Source organism: Typopeltis vanoorti, chromosome 14, assembly GCF_054136105.1.
Source record: "Typopeltis vanoorti isolate ZY-2024b chromosome 14, IOZ_Tvanoo_1.0, whole genome shotgun sequence".
NCBI lineage: Eukaryota > Metazoa > Arthropoda > Arachnida > Uropygi > Thelyphonidae > Typopeltis > Typopeltis vanoorti.
The window spans coordinates 30378827-30404475 of NC_143562.1; the positions used below are offsets into that span (position 1 = coordinate 30378827).

At 35.7% G+C, this 25649-nt stretch overlaps 1 protein-coding gene across 1 annotated transcript in view; it reads right to left on the reverse strand.

Annotated features, from left to right (window-relative positions):
* Positions 1-25649, reverse strand: part of garz (Sec7 domain-containing protein garz) — a 405451-nt gene that overhangs the window by 239134 nt on the left and 140668 nt on the right. The window contains exon 14 of the mRNA XM_090404320.1: positions 14399-14601. Within this exon, the coding sequence (XP_090260446.1) occupies positions 14399-14601 (203 nt within the window). The remainder of the gene's footprint in view (positions 1-14398; positions 14602-25649) is intronic.

Here is a 25649-nt window from a genome sequence, read left to right on the forward strand (position 1 = left end):
GCAGTTGACATTTTCAATGATTCTACCTATTTTCATTGTATTTGTCTTTTTATTGCTGACCTTCATACCATATCTATTACAACAGTTACTCAATTTAGTCAGAGAATCTTGCAAACTTGTAGCGGATTTATTTAGAAGTATAACATCGTCCTCATAAAGCAAAGAGCTGACATTAACATCTCCAATTTTGATATCATGTTTAATACCACTTTCCTTCATAATGTGATCCATACAGATAATGAATAACAGAGGGGATAATGTACATCCTTGTCTCACACCAGATTTAACATTAAACCATCTTCCTGTACTTCCTTCAATTCTAACTGCTGACTTACAACTCAATTAAAGACTAAGTATTGCTTGATATAATGCCCCATTGACAGCATATAACTGTAGCGTATTGAATAGCTTCTCTCTTGGCACCTTGTCATATGCCTTTTCCAGATCGACAAAACTTAAATACAGTTCTTTGTTATATTCCCATGCTTTCTCAACTATTTGTGGTAAAGTGAAGATCTGATCCTGACAGCCTCTATTTGTCCTGAATCCAGCTTGTTCTTCACCAAGCTTTTCTTCCACAATTCTTCTCAACTGTTTTTCAAGTATGCTTGCATAAATCTTGCCAGGAACACTCAGTAGGGGAAATACCTCTGTAATTCTCACATTACAGTTTTATTTCCCTTTTTATATATGGGTACTATGAGAGCTCTACTCCAATCATCTGGAATTCGTCCCTCTGTCCAGGCTTTCTGAACTATGCAGTGCAGACACTGTAAAACTTTTATACCACCATACTTCAGCAGTTCTGGTCAAATATCATCTACTCCTGCTGCATTTCCACATATCCATACTTGAAGTAGAAAAAGCCTTTGATGGCTTTTTCTACTTAAAGTATGGATATGTATTCCTGACTGTATGCCTGTTGAGTGTTTTTTACCACTGTGCTATCACTGCTTGTTTCATTTAGCAATTTTTCAAAGTAATTATTATAGAGTAATTACTCCATACTTCAAGGATATCTTTTTCTCCCATTTTCATGTCACTATTATCATCTCTAACTCCCATTTTCATGTCAGCATTATCATCTCTAACTCCTTTTACAGCACCCTTTTTTCAATTTCTGAGCTTTTTCAACAACCTCCAGAATATCTTGCCACCTCCTTGATATTTATTTTCTGTGTTCTGATGATGTTTTCTCTGGAGGACTCCAGAGAAAACATCATTATCAACAACATAGTCAATGAGACTTTTCTTATTCCTTACCTCTCTTCTCCAGGTAAATTTGTGCACTTTTTTGTGTTGGAACATTGTGTTCATAACCAGTCCATATCCTGAGCAGAAATTCAACAGGTATTTGCCATTATTATTAGCTTTGCTCTTTTCTCCAAATTTTTCCAAAATATTTTTGTATGTTTGACAATCATTTCCTTCTCTGCTATTTAGATCCCTTACAAGGACCAACTTTTCATTTTTCATTGTGTCAATTGCTTTCTCTAAAGCCTCAAAAAATTCCTCCACTTCTATCTTAGTAGAACCTTCTGGGGACCATAGGCACAAATAAGTCTCATTGTTCAGTTTCACATTCTAATATTCTGATATTTGCATACATCACTCTACTTGAGACTGCCTTCCATTCAAGAAGATTAGCCTCATAATTTGTGTTGAATACTATGGCTACTCCTTCTTTTCCTTGATTGTCATTGCCTGAATATAACATTTTGCATTTATTACTCAGAAGAATCTCACCAGTTTTTACCTTTTTTTGTTTAAGGTCCCCTGTTATGTTGATCTGGTACTTATCTAATTCTTCAGCTAGCTCCATTTTTTTTCCATTCAGGCTTCTTATGTTGATAGTACCGATCTTGAACTCTGGTGATGCAGAGTTGGGGTTGGTTTTAGGATTTGTTCCAGTAGCCGACTTTTCGCTATTTGCCCTGGTTCCCTAGGCAAACAATGAAAACATTGGGGACTTTGTTTAACCGGGCGACGCTCAAGCCAGCATGAAATTCTGTCATGTTGTACCATCATTTTGGGCAGCTATTGCTTGTGTTACTGTAGATTTTAGCAGAAATGGAGGGCATAATGGATGTTAGTTCTGTTGAACAACACTCATTGATATACATGCAGATGAGACATAGTGATGAAACTGATCATATATGAGAGAATGGTGAAGAAAGTGTATGAATGTCATTAATCAATGGAAACACTCTTCTGAACAGCATATAGAATATTTAGGAATGTTTTAGAATGAGAACAGTGTTGACTTTTATAGCACCATACTACAACATTTCTGGTCAAATATCATCTACTCCTGCTGCATTTCCACAGTTCAAGCCTTTGATGGCTTTTTCTACTTCAAGTATGGATATGTATTCCTGATTGCATGCTTGTTGAGTGTTTTTTACCACTGTGCTATCACTGCTTGTTTCAGTTAGCAATTTTTCGAAGTAATCTCCAAACTTCGAGGATATCTTTTTTTCCCATTTTCATGTCACCTTTATAATCTCTAACTCCTTTTATAGCACTCTTTCCTCCATTTCTGAGCTTCTTCAACAACCTCCAGAATATTTTGTCACCTTCCTGATATTTATTTTCTATGTTCTCACCAAAGTCCTATCATGATTTTTGTTTAGCTAGTTTTAGACAGTGTTCTCTAAGAGAACAAGCTGACTTATTTGCCAAGAACTTTTGATATGCTTTCTTCTTTTCCTTCACTGCCTCTTTAACTGCCTGTGTCCACCATGGAGTTCTGATTTTTCTATCCTTGCAGACAACCTCATCACATGCCTCTCTGGCCGAGTCAATCGGGGTTCCAGAACAGGAACGAAACTCCAAGGTTTGGTTCCTGTTCTCAAACTCTTTCATTCTTTTCTTCAATAATCTTTGTGTATTTTAGTCTACAGTTCACATCTGAGAGCTGCTCGACTTTTATTTGCTTTAAAACTTTCTTACATGTCATTCTTTTCAATATGAAATTTAAGTTTATCCTCCTCAAGATTAAATAGTAATCGCTTTCAATTTCAAATCCTCTGTACACTCTGGTGTCCTGCACCAGGGAGAAAACATCACTATCAACAATAACATAGTCAATGAGACTTTTCTTATTCCTTGCTTCATATCTCCATGTGAATTTGTGCACATTTTTATGTTGGAACATGGTATTAGTAATAACCAGTCCATGTTCTGAGCAGAAATCCAACAGGTATTTGCCATTATTATTAGCTTTGCTCTTTTCTCCAAATTTTCCCAAAATATTTTTGTATGTCTCACAATCATTACGTACTCTGGTATTTAGATCCCCAACAAGGACCAACCTTTCCTTTTTCATTGTGTCAGATGCTTTCTCTAAAGCATCAAAAAATTCCTCCACTTCTACCTTAGTAGAACCTTTTGTGGAGCATAGGCACAAATAAGTCTCATTGTCCAATTCCCCATTCTGATATTTGCCCACATCACTGTACTTGAGACCTCCTGCCATTTAAGAAGATTAGCCTTGTATTTTGTGTTGAATACTATGGCTACTCCTTCTTTTCCTTGATTGTCATTGCTTGAATATAACATTTTGCATTTATTGCTCAGATAGATTTCACCAATTTTTGTCTTTTTTGTTTCATCAGTCATCCCTATCATGTTGATCTGGTACTTATCTAATTCTTCAGCTAGCTCCATTTCTTTGCCATTCACGCTTCTTATGTTGATAGTACCGATCTTTGACTCTGGTGATGTTGAGTTGGGGTGTGCTTTCAGATTTCTTCCAGTAGCTGACTTTTCGCTGTTCGCCCTGGTTCCCTGGCCAAAACAACGGGGCCTTTGTTTAACCGGACGATGCCCCAGCCAGCATGAAATTTTGTCATGTTGTACCATCGTTTTGTATATTGGTTTAAGCAATAAGAATACAATTTGGTCGGCTAAATCCCAAATTGCCAGCCCATCTTCATTTGTTCAGTATCCAGGTAGATACCCAACAGGGTACACCACTAGAAGGTGAGGATTGGACATTAGGTCAGAAGCCCTAGTCGGTTCTCCGCATTCCTTTAAACACTATGTGGAGGTCTCCTCTCAGTTATACAGCTTTGACCCTTAAGCACCCCAAAAACTAATTAACATTATAAAAGAATTTTACTGTGATTTTATTTAATCTAATTACTCAGAGTGCACACATAGTAGTCAAACTAGTCCTGTAAAACCATATCTATCTATCCCAATGGCTTTAACAGGCCTTTAAGGCCCACAACCTTCCAAGCATGCTTGGATTTCGTAACCGAAATACGAGGATAGAATGGTCACTCCTATGCCTCAAGGTATTCTTGACTGTATCCCTGTGTGTTCAAGGGTCCGGTTTGCCTGCTTGCGGGATGAAAAACATCAGATAAACTGGCGGAAAAAACCCTACTGCCCGCGCCCAAGACCGGCTAACTTGGCTATGGCTGAGGAAGATCCTTCAGCTCCTCACGTCTCCGACGGGAATCGAATCTAGGACACTCCTTCCCCAGGCATATGGTTGTGAAGCGCAAAGCCACTAGGCTAACCGCACGTACAAAACCATGTAAAACCATAATAGCCTTAAAAAAATCTCTTTACTATGCAGAAAAAGTGGAGCTAGTGCCAAAATAAAACAGATATCCTATAAATGAAAAGCAACTGCATCTTCTGAATTGGTTCAGCATAACAAAATATCATAACTGGATGAGTGTAAAGTGCACAGAAGGTTCCAAAAATAAACAAACATTCTTAAATTTGGTGCCTTTACTAACTAACCACCTAATTACAGTTTGGGAAAAAATTAATATTCCACCTACAAAATCTAAAGTATCTGAGAAATGAAAAAAATTACCATTTTAAGAAATAAACAAAAATTAGGGAACTCACTGATCAGTACAATACAAAATCAAATTATTAATTTAAAAAAAAGCTAAATAAAATAAAAAAACCTAATTAAATAAATACAGAAAGAAACTATATTTTCTAAAATAGTCCTTATTTTGCATTTAATTTTCATATGTGTGTAACATTACAATATTATATCAATTTTATCACAATAAATTTTCCCTACAAAGAATTTGTGCAGATGCCTCAATTCTGCTGATGTTCAGTTTGATTTTCTTCAAGTAGCTAACTTTACTCTTTTCCTTGTTTCCCTAATGAAAACAGTAGACATTATTTTACCAGCAATGCCCTAGCTAGTATAACATTTCATCTTCTTGTATCATCACACTGTCTTTTGGTTTTTAAGCTAATACAAAATAAAATTTCATCAGCTAAATCCCAACGTGATAAACCATCCCCATTCATTTAGAATTCAGGTAGATACCTACTAGTGGCATGTACCACAGGAAGGTGAAGACTGGACATCAGGTAAGAAGCCCTAATAGGTTCTCTGCATTCCTCAAGAGGATGCATGGAACAGTGGCGCACTCAGGATTTAATCTTGGAGGGGGCCGAGTGCTCAGGATTTAACCTTTGGGGGGGGCCGAGTTGAGTAGACGTTTTGTGAATACACACTACACATCACATACGACCTATAACTGAGCATCTGCAGTGATCGCTAATTCATAAGTAGCACACAACATAAATAAAAAAAAAAGAATTTTAATTAGGAAAAGATTTTTGGAAATTTTTCTAGTGTTTTTTCCTTTTCTTTGGGGGTGCCCAGGCCCCTTCCCCCCCTCTGGGTGTGCCACTGACATGGAAGTCTCTTCTGGGGTTGACTCATAAGCAACCACATGAGTGAATGTAAATACAGAGGTTTAATTTCATTTTTATTAGCATTCATAACTTAATAATAACAATTGATAATTTACTAATTTAATGGCAATTTATAATTTAAATTTTATAATTTATTTAGTTTAATCAAGTTATTTTTACTGAAAATAGTAGCTGTTGAATGTTATTTCACTTGGTTAGACTATGAATTAAAGATGCCAAGAAATTATATTTTTCGTTTCATCCTTTATCCAAGTGTAAGCAAACAAAGTTTGCTCGTGAAGTCGGCTCCCACTGATGAGACCTCAATTAAGATCAAAACTGGTCTAGGTTGTGACCCTTCCCATTATACATGTCTGTAAGGATATGTGCTTTGCATTATGGGATACTAAGGCAATTGATGTGAAGTCATCAGCCTCTACATACAAGTAGTCCAGTCATGAAGTGACTTCAAGCACAAACTTTGTTTGCTTACACTCGGATAAAGGATGAAACCAAGAATATGATTTCTTGGCATCTTTAATTTCTAGTATAATCAAGTAAAAAAACATTCAACATCCCTTTTTAACCTAGAGTATTTTAGTAATAAGGTGTGACACCTTTTGACTACTTGTATATGGAAATATGACTTCTGCATTACTTCAAACTTGGTACCACTTCTGGATCTAGCTCCTGCTGATGTGGTTTTCTGTAGAAGTGGTTGCCATGCTGGAATATGAGTGGCTCTGCTCATGGGCAGGTTTTTACCTGTCTCTAAGTGTGGCCACCACTGAGTTCATGGCCCTGCCCAGTGGCAGGAGTGCAACTGCCATTGGGCAGAGAAGCTGCTAAGGACTTACACTTGGATAAAAGATGAAACCAAGAATATAATTTCTTGGCATCCTTAATAAATAGTAGCTGTTGCACAACCTACTTACAATATGTCCTACTGGTAAAATCTCATCACATAGAGTGCCATCTTTAATAGTAACTATCACAAAAAAAAAAAAAAAATGACTGGTTGATAAAGCTGGAGAAGACAGATCTCGGCCTAATGTGTCACCAGACAAGAAGAGGAGGTTGAAAGGTAGGTATTATTATTATTACCACGGGCTACTCCAGGAGTCCTTAGACTCATCGAGGGAGGCCCTAAACATCATGTTCACGCAGCTGTTCGACGTTCTCACAGTATTTATCATACCTTGCCTTGAATTCGCTCACTGTCATAGCACCCACAACAGACTCTGGCAGCTTATTCCACTCATTTACCACTCTAAAAGTAAAGAACCCAGCTCTAGCACCCCTGCTAACCACGCTCTTGCCCAGCTTCCATGGGTGTCCCCTAGTTCTCCCACCACCAGTCCTGATCTCAAAAATATCATCTGAATTAATCCTATAGAATCCTTTTAGCAATTTGAATGTCTCAATCATGTCTCCCCTTTTCCGCCTATCAACTAGTTTCTGCAACCCACAAATCTTCAACCTGTTCTCATATGGTTCATTCCATAGACCAGCTATCATCTTAGTCACTCGCCTCTGGATCCTCTCAACTTCCTCCCCATCGAGAAGGAACCGAGGTGACCAAATCTGGTCACCTCGGCACAGTAGTCGAGATGAGGTCTTATCAGGGCTCGGTACAGAGGTACAATAACTTGTTTTTCTCTGCTCGTCAAGGTATTTTTCAACAACCAAGTGAGTTGATGAGCTGATTTAGCTACTTTCGCAATGTGGCCCCTAAACTTCATCTCCCTATCCACCAACACTCCCAAGTCCCTGGCCTCATCAATCTCCTGGAGTACAGTTCCACCAATGTGGTATACTACTGCTAATCTTTTCACTCCGAAATGCATAACCTTACATTTTGTCACATTAAATTGACATCCATTCTCCTTAGTCCAGAACTCCAATCTATCTAAGTCATCTTGCAAGACTTTGACATCTGCATTCACTATCGCCCTACCCAACTATGCATCATCAGCGAACAAATGAACTGTCCCACTCAGACCCTTCCCTATATCGTTAATGAACAGATTAAACAGCAGTGGTCCAAGAACAGAACCCTGTGGCACACCACTAGTCACAGGCCGTTTTTTGGACTCTACTCCTGAATAAACTACTCTTTGATATCTCTCCATCAACCACCCAGCTATCCATCTCACCAACCCTATATCCATTCCCATATGTTGTAGTTTACGGATTAGAATTCCATGTGGTATCCTGTCAAACGCCTTTGCCAGGTCCAGCAGTATCACTGTAAACCCATTTCCCTTATCCAGTTCAGCCGTCACCTTGTTATAAAACTTGAGCAAGTTACTGAGGCATGATCTACCCTTCACAAAGCCATGCTGTCCTCTGTACATTATCTCATTTTCATCAATCCATTCCTGTATTTTTCCCTTGACTACTTTCTCCAAGACCTTGACAACGACTCCTGATATGCTGATCGGTCGGTAATTTGCAACCATAGTCTTGGATCCTCCTTTATGCAGTGAAACTATTTTCCCCTCTTTCCACGCCTTCGGGACTAAGCCAGACCTGAGACTCAGATTAAACAACATGGTCAAGGGCACTGATAATTCATTAGCCGCTTCATGCAAGACCCGTGCCGGTATACCATCCAATCCCACAGATGTATTCACATTAAGGTTCTGTAATAGACTATTCACCTCCACTTCATTCATCACAATTCCCATATAAACTAATGGTTCCTTCATTTTTTCAACGTCACCACCTGGATGATATACTTTTGCAAAGTGCGCGCTCAGTAACTCCACTATATCGACTGGTTCAGTGAACTCTTTACCATCGTCATTCCTTAAAATCATTTTGCCATGTACAGTTTTTTTCTTGCTTGCAGCATATTGAAAGAACTGTTTGGGATTCTCTTTTGCTTGCATAGCTAGTTTCCTTTCATAATCGGCTTTTGCTGTTTTTACCACACTCGTTACCCTTCTGGCCTGTACTTTATACCGTTCGTGTGCCTGCAGGTCACCCCTTTCTTTAAATTCCCTCCATAGTTGTTTCTTTTTTTGCAGCTCAAGCTTAATGGTGTTATTCATCCATTTAACCCCTTCTTGTTTCACTAGTCGGACCTTAGGTATACAATCAGCCATAACCTCCTGTAAATGCTCTTTGATCACTTCCCATGCTCTATCGACATCCAGCCCTTGCAGTTGTACATGCCATGGCACTGATCCAAGCAATCCCCTAAGCTTGTCATACTTGCCAGCACGGTAATTCCACATATACCCTGTCTTAATCACAAATTTCACACCTTTAGCCACCTCCCAGGTCAAGACCTTATGATCACTCTCACCAATAGGTGGCAACATCTTGTAAGATCAAGCCTATATTTTAATGCAGTCTCTTTCTATATATATAGATTTTTATGGCTTCTGCCACAATCTCCTTGGTGAGGCATTCATAGTGACCATATAATATGAAGAGGAGAGTTGGCAAACTCCAATCATAGGAGTTTGCATGATGATTTACCTTCATTTAGTTCTTTTATAAGTCACACTGCTTATTTCTTTATGTCTCATTTCTACTTGGCACCCTGTTTGGAAAATTTATATGCAGCCACATCAGCATCCAATCTTATGGATCTATCTTTTTGCATGTTCAGATCTGCCAGTTCAAGATGACAATTAAAGTAATAAATTCCAGAGTGAATCAAAATGTGGACTTAGTCCTAAATAGATTTCACTTAAGATAGTAGAACAGAAAATAATATGGACTCAGCAACAATACATAAGGGAAGATCATAATAAATTTAGTTTAATCCTTTATCCAAGAAAAAAAAGGTGGCACACCTTTTGGCAACTCCTATAGGTAAAGATGACCTGCCATTGCTTCTGCCTGGTATCTCCACTTCAGGGCCTGGCTCCCACTGAAGAGACCTCAATAAAGGTCGAAACTAGTTTGGGTAGTGGCCCTTCCCTTAATGCATAACATTATACATATCCACAAGGAGATGTGTTTTGCATTATGAGAGATACTGAGATAGGAGTGATGTTAGCTTGGTCCACCTTTGCTACAAGTTGCATGATGTTGTACTACCTTACCCAAGTCCTGAAGATATTTTCAGGCGCAAACTTTGTTTGCTCACACTTGGATAAAGGATTAAACTAAATTTATTATAGTCTAACCAAGTGAAAAATAAACTTTCAAGGGAAGATCATGTTTTAGCAACTTGCTCACATTCTATAAAAATGTTACTACTGAACTAGACAAGGGGAATGGATACACCATGATACTTTTGGATTTTGCTAAAGCTGACAGAATACAGCATAGTAGACTGTTGCATAAATTGGAGAATATGGGTTTGGATTATAGAATATTAGTGTGGTTAAGAGAATGGCTGAACTGACATATCAAAAAGTGGTATATGACGGATGTGAGTCTGCAAGATTTAAGATAACCAGTGGTGTGCCACAAGGATCAATGCTTAGTCTATTGTTATTCAATCTATACATTAATGATATTGGGAAGGATTTGACAAGCGACATACAGCTTTTTTTGCTGATGATGCAAATATAGGTAGGGTAATCAGGAATGCTGCTGATATGCAGTATTTGCAGAATGATTTGAACAGGCTGGAATTGTGGGCATGGGAAAACAAATGTCAGTTCAGTGTCAGTAAAAGTAAAGTCATTCACTTCGGCATGATTAGATATCTAATATTGTTATATTGGTGAGATTATGCTAGAAGAAACTGATGACGCTAGGGATCTTGGAGTGTTAGTAGATAGGAAGTTGAAGTTCAGGAGCCATGTGGCAGAGATTGCAAATACAACTCAAAAGATAATTGCAATGCTGAAACGAATGTTAATATGTGAAGATAAGGATGTCTTTACAGACCTTGATAAGACATCACTTGGACTATTGTGAGCAGGTCTGTCCTCCTGGTTTCCATGCGATTTTGATATACTAAAGAGAGTGCAAAGGAGAGTGCACAATCCTGATATCATTTTTATCAGGATAAAAATGATATCAGGATTGTGGAATACCGATTATGAAGACAGATTGAAAATTTGTAGACTGCAGACACTAGCAAACAAGAAAAAGAGGGGGTGATATGATTGATACTTACAAACTTCTGAAAGTGTCATACAGAATTTCAATTGATGGAATTTTTCAATTTTTGAGGATGGGGAAAGGACAAGAAGGCATCCTTAGAAGCTGAGAATGAATGCCACTAAGAAGAGGGGTGAGAGCTAGATTTTTCTCTCGCAGAATAGTGCATGATTGGAATGGGTTGCCATTGAATGTTAAGTGTGAAAGCAGTGCGAATGAATTCGAGAACAAGTACGATATCTGGTGTGAGGTGTAGTATGTGGCCTCCTTCAATTAGTTCCTGACTCCCTGGAGGCCTCTTAATAATAATAATCATTATTATTATAATATTACATTGCTAGAGCAAACTGCAAGATGAACATGTCGAAAGTTTTTTTTTACCTTGGTTCTATTATACATTAAAGATGCCAAGAAATTATATACTTGGTTTTAATTCTTTACCTAAGCAAGATAAACATTACAGCAAGTAAAATAGCAGATATCTTATTCTTTAAAAAATTTTGAAGTGGCAACTGATTTTGAATAAAAAAAACAGAAAGGATAACTTGTGTAGTTCAGTGGAAGTGGTGCTTGCATTCACTGTGCTAAGCCACCTGAAGATAGACTTAAGTTCAAGTCTAGTCGCTGATGACTCGAGGAACTTTTTCAAAGCCTTTCTTCGACCGGTTCCCAAGTTAGCTAATCTCTAGCATGGGCAAGAGGGTTTTTTCCTCCCAGAAACTATGGTTTTTTTTTTGTCCCGTAAACTCAAGAAAATCAACTGTAGAACTCACATTATAGCTTGGTACCTAACCTCTTAGGGTTAGGTACCAAGAGATGGCAGCACTTGTTTGTCTGTCTCTTCATCAATTGCCACCTATAATTAGTGATAGTCATGGGTAGCTATCTCTGATTGGCTACTGGTGGAGACTGAACTGCCTACTCAGTCTTTAAAAGCTAGATAGGGTTAGAAGGCCTTGCCTATTCCCTTTAAGGGATAAAAGGCATTAGCTGATTATTATTTATTTAACTTACAGTTTTATTTTATATGTACACATTTCCTAAATGTAAAACAAAAATGCATGATTTCTTGTAATTAAAAATTTCTTTACTGTTATGTATAAAAGAAATCTTTGTATAGTTATGGCCTGTTGCAAACTGTTTAATTGCGATATTTATTTGTAAAAAGGACTCGCCTCTAATTTAGTTTTTTTTTTTTTTTTTTTAATTTCTGTAACTTAAGAAACTTTTAGAGAAGAAAATACTAGACTTTACGATGATGCTCTCATGATATTAAAGAACTGTAGCCTTGTTTACAACAAGCAACAGTTTTACTTTTGTCTCGCTGCCATGACTTGCCCATGCCAGCCAGTAGTGCACTTGCACAAAGTTTGAACTGCTGAAGAGAAAGTTGAATTAGTGTGAGAAAATAATAGAACAGTTGTTGATTAATTTCCTGATATGTACCCCCAAGGGGTATTCAGGTTACCATGATTTTCGATTTTTTTTTCAAATCAGTTTATTACTTGTAAGCATTCCAATGTTGTCATATCTATCATTTCATGCTTCTAAGGCATTTCTGACTGAATCAATCAGCCTAGACCTTGGTCTCTCTCTGGGTCTCTTTCCTGCCATCTTGGCATCAAACACCTGTTTTGCTAACCTTTCCTCACCCATTCTATTTAAGTGGCCATACCAGCTTAGATTAGCTCTGCTGACACATTCTTGAATGCTAATTATGTCAAGTTCCTTTCTAATATCTTCATTTTTAATATGATTCTGCCATTGATGCTATTGGTTCACTCCCCTAATTTTTCTCAGAACTCTCATATCTGTGGTCTCTAGTCTTTGATGAAGTGCTTTATTTCTAATCTGACTTAAATACAACTCTTTATAATTAAAGAAAAAAAAATTTTTTGTAATATTTTCGTTTTAGAAGAAAAACAGGTATGAGTTAAGTAAATATATTGTAATGCCCATTACTGAGAGAAGAAGAAACTGTACTTTATAAGTTTAAAGTTTGATATTCTCATCAAATCCTGTGATCCTGAAGACAAGAAATCTTGTACGGTGTTTATGTTCCTTAAATCTGATGTTAAGTTTGTGGGCCTTTTTCTCTTTAGGAGATAAGTTTTTATTTATAATGGAGATTTCTATATAGCACTTGTAAAACAAATGTTTCACACACACACACACACACACACACACACACACACACACACACACACACACACACACACTGTTAAAGCAATACCATAAATTTACACCAATATTAATTGTTTGTAAATAAAGATATTAATTTTGAATTTTCTTTGTCTCTCACTCAATCTCTTAAGTTGCTTATTTCTATAATAATATCCCAGATCTGAATCTGTGATATTAATCAAAAAGTTAATAAACCACTAGGTACATGCTACTCTGGTATGCAACATCCAGACAACATACAAATGTCTATGTATAATCAGTATTTCTATTCAACTCAATCTGAATTCAGATATAATTACATAATGTGGTACAATTTTGATGCCAAATGCTACAGTGGACACTGAGATTTAATAGAATAAAGCAATTGTGGGGATTGCTAGAAGTTAGTTCTATAAAAACAGACAACAGAAAATGTTAGTGTAAAATATATTTCAACAGACATGTGGAATTTAAGAGCATTCTACAAATATATTTTTTCACCAGTGGTCTATACAGAATGAGTTTGGGTTTAAGTCTTAAGCCTGGCAAGCCTAATGTGCTAATGCATACCTACACACATCTATTGCACTCTTAATAACCAAAATTAATAGCTGCAAACATTCATTTCACAAAACTGTGATACAGATTAGAAAAATATAAAATAAATTACTCTTGGTAAAAAAGCCTCAAGATCCCATCATAAATCATAGGCATATTTAAACTTCAAGTAGTGTTACACAATAAATAAAACAAGCATGCTTATATCTGAATTATGTTCCTGATATTCAGAGCAAGAGATGAAAATATAATATTTAACTTTTAATGGTCAAGCTTGTCCAAACATATGTTCTGGTATAAGTTACATACGTTTGTTAAATGAAAATGAAAAAAGCAAAAACTTCCTCTAACAAAACTTAAAAAAAGTAATTTAAAAAAATTCACTTTACTACTAAAACTGCCAATGATGTGTGATATTTCTCATTCAAAAATGGAAAAATAACAGAATTCAAATAACAAATCAATTTTCATAAAAACTTTTCTGTCAGTGACATTTAAATAAGATCAAAACAGTGTGGCATCCAAGATGCTGATTAGAACAGAAAAAAAAAAAAAATAATTTCAGATAATTGTTTTTATAATGTTTTGTTCCAATTCTGTGTTATTTTATCCACTCTAAAAAAATTAAACAAATTAGTATCTTAGTTAAATTAGTAAAATTCAGAAGAATTCTTGCATTTGAATTATGTTCCTAATATTTAGAGTGAGAGATGAAAATATTATATTTAACACTTGATGGCTAAGCTTGTCCAAACGTATGTTCTGATAAAGTTACATAATCTTGTTAAACGAAAAGAACAAAAACTTCCTCTAACAATACAATCAATTCACTATGAAAATCAATGGTAAATAAGCATTCTTTGTAAGAAAATGTCTTAGAGTAACTTAATGAAACATGTTATTTAACAAAATACATTACCTAACAAATGCTTCCAGGACCTTAAGATTCTTTCTGTTAGAAACATATTCTCCTATCATTCGTTTATCTAACTGAGGATTATCACGTAAAAATGCTGCCACCTCATGAGAATCTAATGGTTCTTTAAGCAGTCTATGCTCTTGAAGAAAAGCTATTCCTTTGGTTGGCTGATTATTGAACTGCTCAGTTCCAGTAACAAGAAGCTTATAAAATAAAATGAAATTGTTAAAAAAAAAAGTATTATTTCAATTGTCAATATAAGTATATATAGTACATAAACAAGATGAAAAGTGTATGCCAAATGTTTAAGTGAAGTACCAGTACCTTCACACAATACTCTACATATCTGCTAGCTGTTCTCCTATCCATGTCACATGCCTATTTTGCATATACATCTCCTATGAAATCCTGCTGAATGCTTTAGAAAAATCCAAAAGCATTGTAGTATATCCATTACCCTTATCCAACTCTGCAGTCACTCTATTATAAAATATGAGAAAATTTCTAAATCAAGGCCTACGTTTAAAAACTCATGCTGTCTTCTACTGGGGATTAAAGTCCTATCAACCTACCTACCTGTGGATGTCAATCCTAATTAGCCTTTCCAACAACTTAATGACTACTCTAGAGATATTGACCAGTCTATAATTGGCTGTTTCTGTATACCAACTCTATCTTTGTTGAATGAAATTACCCTACCCCTTTCCACTCACTAGAAATCTTGCTCATGATGAGACCCAATCCCACTGATGTATTTTACTTTTAACATACAAATCAGAGACTATTCTTAGGATCAGCAATAGCAATAACACATTCTCTAAAGCTCAATAAGTATGGCTGCATTAAATTTTCCTAAAATTTGGGAAACAGTCATTTTAAGATTAACTCCAACAACTGTAAAATATCTTTTTACACAACATTAGATAATTCTGTTAAGACTTTAGTTGTTGTTGTTTTTTCACTGCAGTTTGAATTGTTTCCTACACTGCTGCTTGCATATCACAACAAATAATTGTGCTCTGAAAAATGTTGATTAAAAAACCAGCAAAACAGTAGCCAGTTCAGAAATATTTTATTTATAATTTTTTGTTTAGGTGTTGCACAATACCACTAAAGGATGATGGAAACCCACTTCAGATGTTTTCACCTATAGTGCCATCCAAAAATGTATTTTGTCCATCTCACACCAAACAGACTCTTGCCTGCATTACTGCTACTGCTACCACCATTTGGAACCTCTACTCTGGTTACATTTAATCCCTCTGCAATCATTAGCAACACTGCCCCACCCTTTCTATGTTGCCTGTACTTCCTGAACACATATCCATCATATTCTATTCTTGTAAGAATAGCCAGTCAGGTCTCACTAATGGTTTTTTCATTAATCTTCAATAACTTTTTTCAGGAATAATTTTCTTATTTCTGATTCATTAATGAACATGCATCATAGCTGACCACCAGGCTGGTAGGTATTCAAGTAACTCTTAAAACTTAACTGGTTCAATAAGCAGCTGAGTTGATCCATTAATGAAATTCCTTACTCTCAATGCTGCAATCATTGCATTTCTTGTCTGATAAAAAAAAAAAAAAAAAACTGGTCCCACCATTTTCGTGGCCATCCATATACCTTCCATACTATCTTTCTCTGTCTCTTCATAACAATCTCTCTCCTTAATGCATGTTTTTAAGCTCTTCTGTAATGAGATACACACTCATTCAAAACAATTTCTCCAAGCACTGAACACCAAATCCATTTAAGTGTAATACATCCTACAAGTATGAATTTTTTCTATCATCAAAAAATATTCCATAGATCAAGATACTACACATCATTTCTTCTGCACATTGAATCATTAGCAATCAGGACTCTCCCACCTCAGTTCCATGTCATACTTGGCGACATACTCTTCTATTTCATCTAATTCAACAACTCCTTTGTATCTTCTCGCACATCATATACTTATTCCCTTTTAAGTCATTCAAGTTAGTTCTTCCAATTACTGTTTTCAAGCTTATGACTAATAAAAAACTAATACTAACAAGATGAATAATACAATCACATTTTACACTTGCTTCTAGCTTTCACATCACAAATCTTTACTCCCAAAAAACACACTTTGGTTATTCACTCATCTAGTGCCTCTAATTATAGTCACCATACTCCCAATATCACAGCAAAGAGCACTTGATATCGGGAGAGAATTTGTCCTGTAATAGAAGGATTGGTCATTGACTGACACAATCAATGATACAACACAGCACTCCTTGCAGATGTACTACGTTCTGGCTATTTTGTGTGGCAAAACACTTTCTACTTGCAAAAAGAAAGCACAGCCATGGACTCACCATTATCCACCCCCCATTGCTAACTTTTACGTGGAACATTTTGAGCAATGTGCTCCAGATTCCTCTCCTTTAAAACCCAAAGTCTGGCTTAGAAACGTTGATGATGTTTTTGCTATCTGGCCCATGGCTGCCAGACATTAGACACTTTCCTCAGACACCTAAACAAACAACACAAATGCATGCAATTCACAATTGAGATTGAAAAGCAGAACACACTTCCATTTCTAGATACGCTTGTCACACATCTTCCTTCTGGCAGTCTTTCCCTCACTGTTTACCGGAAACCGACACATATTGGCCAATAATTACACGAAACTCCTACCACCACCCAACACAAAAAATAGGGGTCATTAGTCGGCCTGGTTGGCCGAGTGGTTAGTGTATCCATTCTCCAACCAAAAGACTGTGGATTCGAATCCTGCTGTAGGCATAAATGTTTGCCTCTGTGAAAATACTAGTGGTGGAGGTCGGTGGTAGATGCTGTTGGTGTAGATGATGAACATAGTTGTGATTGGTGGAGCAGAGAGTTGTAGAGTAGGTACCCTCCCTCGATTAGTCTTTGGACTCCCTGGAGGTGTTATGTAATAATAATAACAATAATAATTAATACACTAAAAAACAGGACTTTGAAGATTTGCTCAAATGAACAAGCACTTAAAGATGAATTAAAAATTATCAGCAATACCCTCCTAAAAATGGTTATAGCCAAAATACTATCAACAAAATTCTGTACAAGACCTCACTTAAAAACAAAAAGAAAACAAAACTACAATAAAACTGTAACCATTCCATACGTTAAAGGGATATCCCAGAAGTTGTCACAGAGACAACTTCTGGGATACAATATAAAAATTGCACATAAGCATACAAATAACGACAGATGTTAGACTAGCTTTGAATCCTGGGCGAGAGATCTAAAAATTAATGTTTCCCAAATCTTGGAAGATTTTGCACAAATATATTTATATAGATTTGGCTGGTTTTTTAAATCTGCTGCTGACTGACCCTAGTTGTGGTGGCAGATATTTTTCTTGTGGGCAGATGTAAACAGATCTCCCAGTTTTTCATAATTCATGTTTCAAGAACAAGGGACCTGGTGTCAATCTGAAGCAGAGAGGAGAACAGATAAGGATGGCCAGCTTCACATTTTCAAAGCAGTGCAAATATATTTCTTTAAAGTTCTATTTTTTTTCTGTGATGTCCATAGATACAGGAAATAGTAATATAAAATAAATAATAACGATAAATTTGACAGTGCCTTTAATTCCTCATAGGGATAAAGCCTTGCCTACTCCCCAATGTTTGGGGACTGGAGAGGCAGCCAATCACAGATACCAGGATCAAAGCTCTAAATGATTTTAAATGGCATCTGGGAAAGAGGGTACAGCAGACAACTGCTGTCATCTCATGGTCCCTGAACACTATATTACTGATGAAACAGTGTGAGTTCTATGGTAAATTTTCTTGAGTTGCAGGATTAAAAACATGAATTTTTGAGAATTGAACCCTGCTTACCCATGCCAGAGATACACTAACATGAGAACTGGTTGAAGAAAGACTTAGAAAGCTTCTCTAGTCAGTGGCGAGAATCAAATTCAGAACAGTCTTTCTTGGAGGGGCTCTAGCACTATGAATGCAAATGCCATTCCCACATTGCTACTGTTATGTCGTTACTTTTCCTATAATAATTTACTTTCTTTATGAATTTACCTCTCTACAAGACTTACAAAATTTCCCTGACTCTAATATCTGTATTACTTCTTATGTGTTCATTCTATAAGGAAAGCAAATTCTATATCTCTAGCCGATTCTTAATTTTACTCACGTGCTTACCCTGACCGATAAAGATTATTCTATGCTAAAAGAAACGAATCCTCTAATTTCTTTCTGGGGCCGTCTCCTCTTCAGATATTGACAAATTTATTTTTTAAAGCTGCGCCAGTCAATATCTTAGAATAGAGGGGACTCTTATTCAGGGAGACTTTTCCAGACTTTTGGTGCACATAGGTGAATAAATTTAGTGCTTAAACTCATAAATTAAACGCTTTACTGTGGCTAAATAAATCTGGTTTGCAGTCGTAACCTCTATAACAACATGTTTTACCTTTCTTTCAATCCAACCTTTCTTTATATACAACATGTTTTACCTTTCTTCTAACCTAACCCCTCCCCCCTGCTAGGGTTCAGATTAATGAGTGGTAGTTTTGATTCATATCACAGGCAAAAGTCAGGTATAGAAAAAAAAACATTTATTGGAATCTAAAGACATATACACTTAGACCAATCTCACTTTCAATTAGTTCAATGACATGCTAAATCAAACTGATTAATACTCTAATGCATGAACAATAAATCCTTCTTTTGAGTTAGAGATTAAAGACACATAATATACATATTATACACTTCTAATCAATATTCTGCCTACTATGTCAGTCTTGCACATTAAACTAGTCACAATCATCTATGATCATTCCAGACAATTTGTCTTATGGACATTAGCCACTGCTAAATAATCACCTAAAGTTCTTAAATACTGTCCATACTCGATTATTACACTACAATGACCTTTCCCTTTTACTGACTGGGTAATTATACAACAAAATCTGTACTGTACCGTTTCTTGGGGGCAAGATCTCCAGGTCCGTCTGAACTGCCCTTTGTTTGAATTACCTCTCGATACTTCCATAAGCCTGCGTCCATATGGTGGGTCACTATGGTCATCAGATTAAGCTATGCTCTGCACCTGGCGTTTTTCCCTCATCTATTCTCGATCTGTTTCGGGCCATCCTCGTTTCTACTGCCGGTTCATAGGATAAATCCACGATATTATTCCGTCGGAACTTTCAGCGAAGGAGCAAAGACAGCATATGCCGACATCTCACACTTTAGTACAGGCAGAAATTCAGACATCGAAAGGAAAGGTGCACCGTCCAATATCATACTATCGCCAAGAAACACCATCAGGAACTTCCGGTCCACGGGAGAAGTCGAATCATCATCCAGCAAAATAGGTGAAAAAAAGCCTTGAGAAAGGGGTGCAAACCCTTTTTATTCTCCCTTCACTATCCCCCCCTTTTTAGCACCCTGTTACTAGCTGCAATAGCACCCTCTTACTTTCTGCGATCTTTTCCTGCCCGCTACTACCTTCTTCGTCCGTGGGAATTTCGGCACATCGCAAGATCTCTAGCAGCGTCTTCCGGGAAACGAATGTGCTTCGCTTTCCAAGATTGCCAATGCCTCAGGCCCACCTTTGGACTATTATTTACATCTAATTTACCCATTCATTGTATACATGATGCATTCATATAATACCAATTTATACACAAAGTTCTTTACATGGTCTTACAATTCTACTAAAAGGAGGTAATTCTATTTACAGTTAGTACTTTATTTCTTCTGCTCGAGTACAAGTTTTTTCTCTCAGCTGATTTTCCTGACTTGTTAAATCCTGAATGAATTGTTTCTTTTTTAAAGTTCTTCATTCAGGATGTAACACTATACCCTTACAGAATTAAAATAGTAATAGCATTATTATAATCTGCATGCTGAGAGGGATGGGAGGAATAATTATTTTGTCATTACTAAATAACTTAATCTTAATCTATATATATAGCTAAACTTATTCTATGAGAATTATTTTGTTAATCTTTTTTTTTTCTTTTTCTATAGTGAAATGGAAATGATGAAGTAAGGAGGAAAGAGTAACGTGATTAAACCACGTAACCAAAAAGAGAACAAACATCATCAATGTATCTTAGCCAGATAGAAACAGGCTTGAACTACCAAAAAGATCTGTATTCAATGTCATTTATTTATTGCTACTTCACTAGGTTTGAACTACCAGCCAAAACGTTGATGAGGTAGTGTTTTGTGTGTGTGTGTGTGTGGTAAGTGGTTAGCACATTCACTCTCTAACCAACAGGCTGATGCTTAACTCTGTGGGCATGAATGTCATGAATATGCCCAGTGTGAAATTGCCATTGTGCCTATTGGAGGTCTGAAGTAGCTTGAAAAACTTTCATGTTTAGTTACAGAATAGGATTTCCAAATTATCTAATCCTTAGTCCACTCACAGTATTTAGTGGACAAGATTACATTAAAAAAAAAAAAAGTTGCATATTTTTCAGATGCAGAATGATGTCATATGCTTCTGAAAATCAAGAGCACCTATATTTATCAACATTAGAAATGTTTTGTGTGGCTAAGATTTTTATTTTATTTTTTTACCAGAACTGCCTTTCTACTTTATACCTATCTTTTTTTAAAAAAACTGTAATCTTACTTCAACAAATTTTATCTACAACTGAATGCATAATTAGCTAAACTGAATAAACACCTATAAATGTCCATCGTTCCACCCAAATGCAAGTTATTCTACCCTGAAATTTAAATATCAAATTTGACATTTAAAACTGTCATGGCATTTTGTCCCAATTATCATTTCAATTAGACCATTTGTAGGGACACAAAGAGGGAAAACATACAAAATTATACTGTATTCCTTTGATTGTATGGAGGTCTCTCTTAATAATAATAAGACATCATCAGTACAATTATCGAACAATAGGAGTTGAATTAGAAAACAGTGAAGTGCATGCTTAAATTGGAATCCCTCTAGGTATACAGTCACACGTTAATGGATTAAAACTATTATGGATTCTATAGGCATTTATAAAATAGCAAGATTTCTATCTAACTTTCTCTGTCCCCCTCATTGGCCACTCAGCTTCCTCAATAAAAAATTTCATACAAGAATAAAAAAACTGGCAGATACAAACATGTTAGTAAGCTTTGGCATCGTCTCTCTCCCTTCACTAATATCCCTCACAGAGACAACAGAATTTTTAACCCAAAAATTCCACTAGGTCCAATATTTTTTGGACCTAGTGGAATTATTGAAATTTGCAATAACATCAGGTTACTTCACATGGAAAGATGAAATATATATAAACAAGAAGGAACTACAATGCTTCAACCTTATCACCTAACATGGCCAACTTTTTTTCTTGAACATCTAGAAGAAACAACTTTTGCTCTTGACCCAAAATCAAGAATTTGGCTGCAGCATATTGATGACATCTTTGCAGTCTGGAGTCACACAGAACCAGAACTCTGCTCATTTCTACAAAAAATCAACACCCTACATCCTCATATCAAGTTCACACTAAAAGAAAAATAATCATCAAAAAGGTATTTCCTTTCTTGATGTACACATCCAGCATTAGCAAGATGGATCCATTTCCACTTCTGTCTACCATAAACAACTTTTACAGGTCGTTATATTCACAATACATAAGCTCACCATCAATCTCAAAAATATGGTATCATAAAATCTATAATGTTCAGAGCACACAAGATTTGTTCTTCTGAAGAATCTCTAAAACAAGAATTGAAAATTGTCAAGGAAATGGCCTTACTAAATGGATATAATCCAATAATAACCCAAAAACTGATCAACCACTCTCCTATAAAGCGACCCAGACAAGAGAAAGCCCACAGAACTCTTATGCCATATATTATCTTTGAACGTGTGCCAAAAATTATGAAAAAATATCAACTCATTAAACCCATCAACCAAATTTATAACCTGCTATAATAAATTTAGTTTAATCCTTTATCCAAGTGTGAGCAAACAAAGTTTGCACCTGAAAATATCTTCCTTCTCCAAAACACAAACACACACACCAATGATGCTACTTGGCATATACAATACCATGTTTGTGTAACTTGTCTTATTAGACAAACAGGAAGATCTGTAAATAAATATATCCCTGAACATCAGGATCACATCCATCTTATCAAGACTCACAAATCTGGCCTTGCAAAACATGGAATTGAAAACGCTGACCACAGGATCCAGTGGCAAAATGCTAAACTGCTACACAGATCAATATATAAACATGAATGTTTATATAAAAAAAAGTGCTGAAGCTCTACTTCATAGATCTAATCTCGATCATAACAACTGCCTCACTATTCCAAAAGTTTGGGAAATTGTTATCCTCAATTGTATTAAATAAATTTCTCTCTTATATATTTTAATTTAATTAATTTTAATTTCAACCAAATAGCTTTAATCCATTAATGTGCAACTGTATACCTAGAGGGATTCCAATTTAAGCATGAGCTCTATTGCTTTCTAATTAAATTCCTATTGCTGTTCGATATTTGTACTGATGTTGAATTATGATACATAAGAAGAAATATTACCATAATAAAATTTATTTGACTGTGGCATACATGTTATTCTATAGTTATGGATACTCCACAGGTGTCATTATACAAGAAAAATTGATGTCTGCATTGTTTTACAAAATATCATCCTCTGTGCTACCTAATGCATTGCTGATGCAGCATTTCTTAAATGAATGCTCCATTAATTTCCAGGATTTTCTTTCATGCAGTTGAGACCATTCTACAAGCTTCAATGCAGATGCTCTCTTTATCCAGAAGGTGCCAAAGGAAGGCTTTCAGACAACAACTAGGACTCATGTTTGTTACTTAAATGATTCTTAAATGGTTTGTTGACCAAACTGCTGAGAAGTTGCAACTGATTAGTCATACCACTACGAATAACAATCAAGTCACAAAGCTTTCTGGTCAGCTTATTCTTTAGCTTCTCAGATAAATGTCCATGAAATGCATCAATAACTAACATACCAGGTGGTTAATGTAGAGATCTGGATGCTATTCTAAATTATCTGCCCTTCCATGGAATGGAAGGGCAGATAATTTAGAATAGCATCCAGATAATTTAGAATAGCATTAATTTAGCTGTTATCCACTCATATTTTGTGTATATATAAAACATTTTTTGGGATCATTTTTCAGCTTAAAACTGAATATACAGGAAATTTTTAGCCATCGGCAATTATACATAAAATCACAGAGATACGCTGCTTTTCACCTAAAAATCTTGATTTCTTTAGCATTGACAGTATAATTTTCAGACATTTTGAAGAACACCTTTGTTCCATCTGCAATTTACATTTGACTTAATTCACAGTTTTGCTTTTGCCTCAATTGAATCAAGTGTTGCTGCAGGTTTAACAGTTTTTTGTTCAGTCAGCAGAAAGTTTTTAATAAACAGATTTCCCTGATATCTAGATGAAAACTATACATGGTGCATGAATTTGAATTGGCCACAACACTCCTTCTTGTTTTGAATTTTTTTTCATCTATTCTAAAGGATTTAGCAATGTCTCTTGCCTTTAGTTGCATAGCACATCATAGGCAATACTTCTGCATATGTCTCAGTAATAAAACATAATACAACTTCATCTACTTGTGGATATTCAAAAGAAATATAAAAACAGAGGAAAACTCATGTAAAAAACTATTTTAATGTATCAGGTAACCAAAAAAGTTTTTGTGGTTTTTCATAATAAAAATGAAACACTGCAGAAATTTTCATAAAATGTTTTATTAATTAAAATAAGTGCCTTCATAATCTCCAACTCTTTCCCAATGAGATACAACTTTGTAAATTTAAATTCCACTTTTATAAAATGTTTTGTCTTTAGAAGTAATAAACCAAGCAATCTCCGCTTCAATCTCTTTTTTATTGCGGAACTGTCTTTTTTGCATGTGATTATCTAGAGTCAAAAAAAAAGTAATAATCACTTGGAGAAATCACAGGATAAAGGAGTATCTCCCATCCTAAAGCAAATCTTCTCACAGGTAAGTTTTACAGTATGGGGTTTTGCACTGTCCTGTAAGAAGAGCACTCCTTTCTGATTAACTAGTACTGGCTGTTTCTGAAGTAACACATCCTGCACACTCTTGAATTACATCAAGTAGATCTTGGCCGTAATTGTTTGGCCTGTAACAAGAAACTTATCATGGACAATACCAGCTCCAGTCCAACACACACACACACAAAGCCACAAAGCATAGTCTTCTGGAGGACGAAACAGTGCCTTTGAAGTGTGTGGTCCTGGATCATTCGGTGACAACCAATGATACGTTTGCTTTCTGTTAGAAGATAAGATCCATTTTTCATCACAAGTGAGCAAGTAATCTTCAAAGTTTAGAACTTCAAATTACTTCAAAGTGAAGAACAAATTGATAGCCTTTGAAGTTTATTGTCATCTGATAATGCATGTAGGAACTATTTGCTTAGCTTACATGATTTTCCAAGTTGATGAAAGGGTAAATGAATTGTTTCAACATTCACGTTAAACATTTGTGAAAGTTCTTGACATGTTAAACTTGAATTATTTTTAACAGCAGCACATAATTGTTCATTATTAATAATGGAGAATCTTCCTGAATGTGGTGCATAGATAGGATAAAGTAATACATTATCAGAAACAAATTCTTTAAACCATTTCTGCGCAGTATGTTCTACTGCCACATCTTTTACAAAATACAAAAGCCACACATATCTTATGGGACGCTTCTGAAGCCTTTGAATCAAATTTAAATTCATAAAGCAAACAAGCATGAATTACACCAGGTTCAACTGGCTTTTTAAAAGGGTTCAACGTCACAGAAAAAGAGTACACACCAAGCTAGAGAGCACTGATTGAATGATGTGATCTGTGCCTTATGACACATATAAAAAATTATGCTCTGCAAACCACTACAAAATAAAACAAGCCATTGCAGCAAACTCTACTGAAAAACCAAACAAACGTTTTTTTGGGTTACCTGTTATAATTTTTACCTAAATGTCATAGGCATCATCATTACATGATAACAGAACAGCAATTAAACAATAACAGACAATTCTAAAAAGTACCACTTAAGTAGCTAATGTAAGATAACTAAATAAGGTCCATAATTTCTTAACTTAAAAAAAGGAGATGTGTATATGTGTGTCTATATATATATATATATATATATATATATATGTGTGTGTAGAAAGTATTTTACCTTGGGTATAATAAATGTTAAAGATACC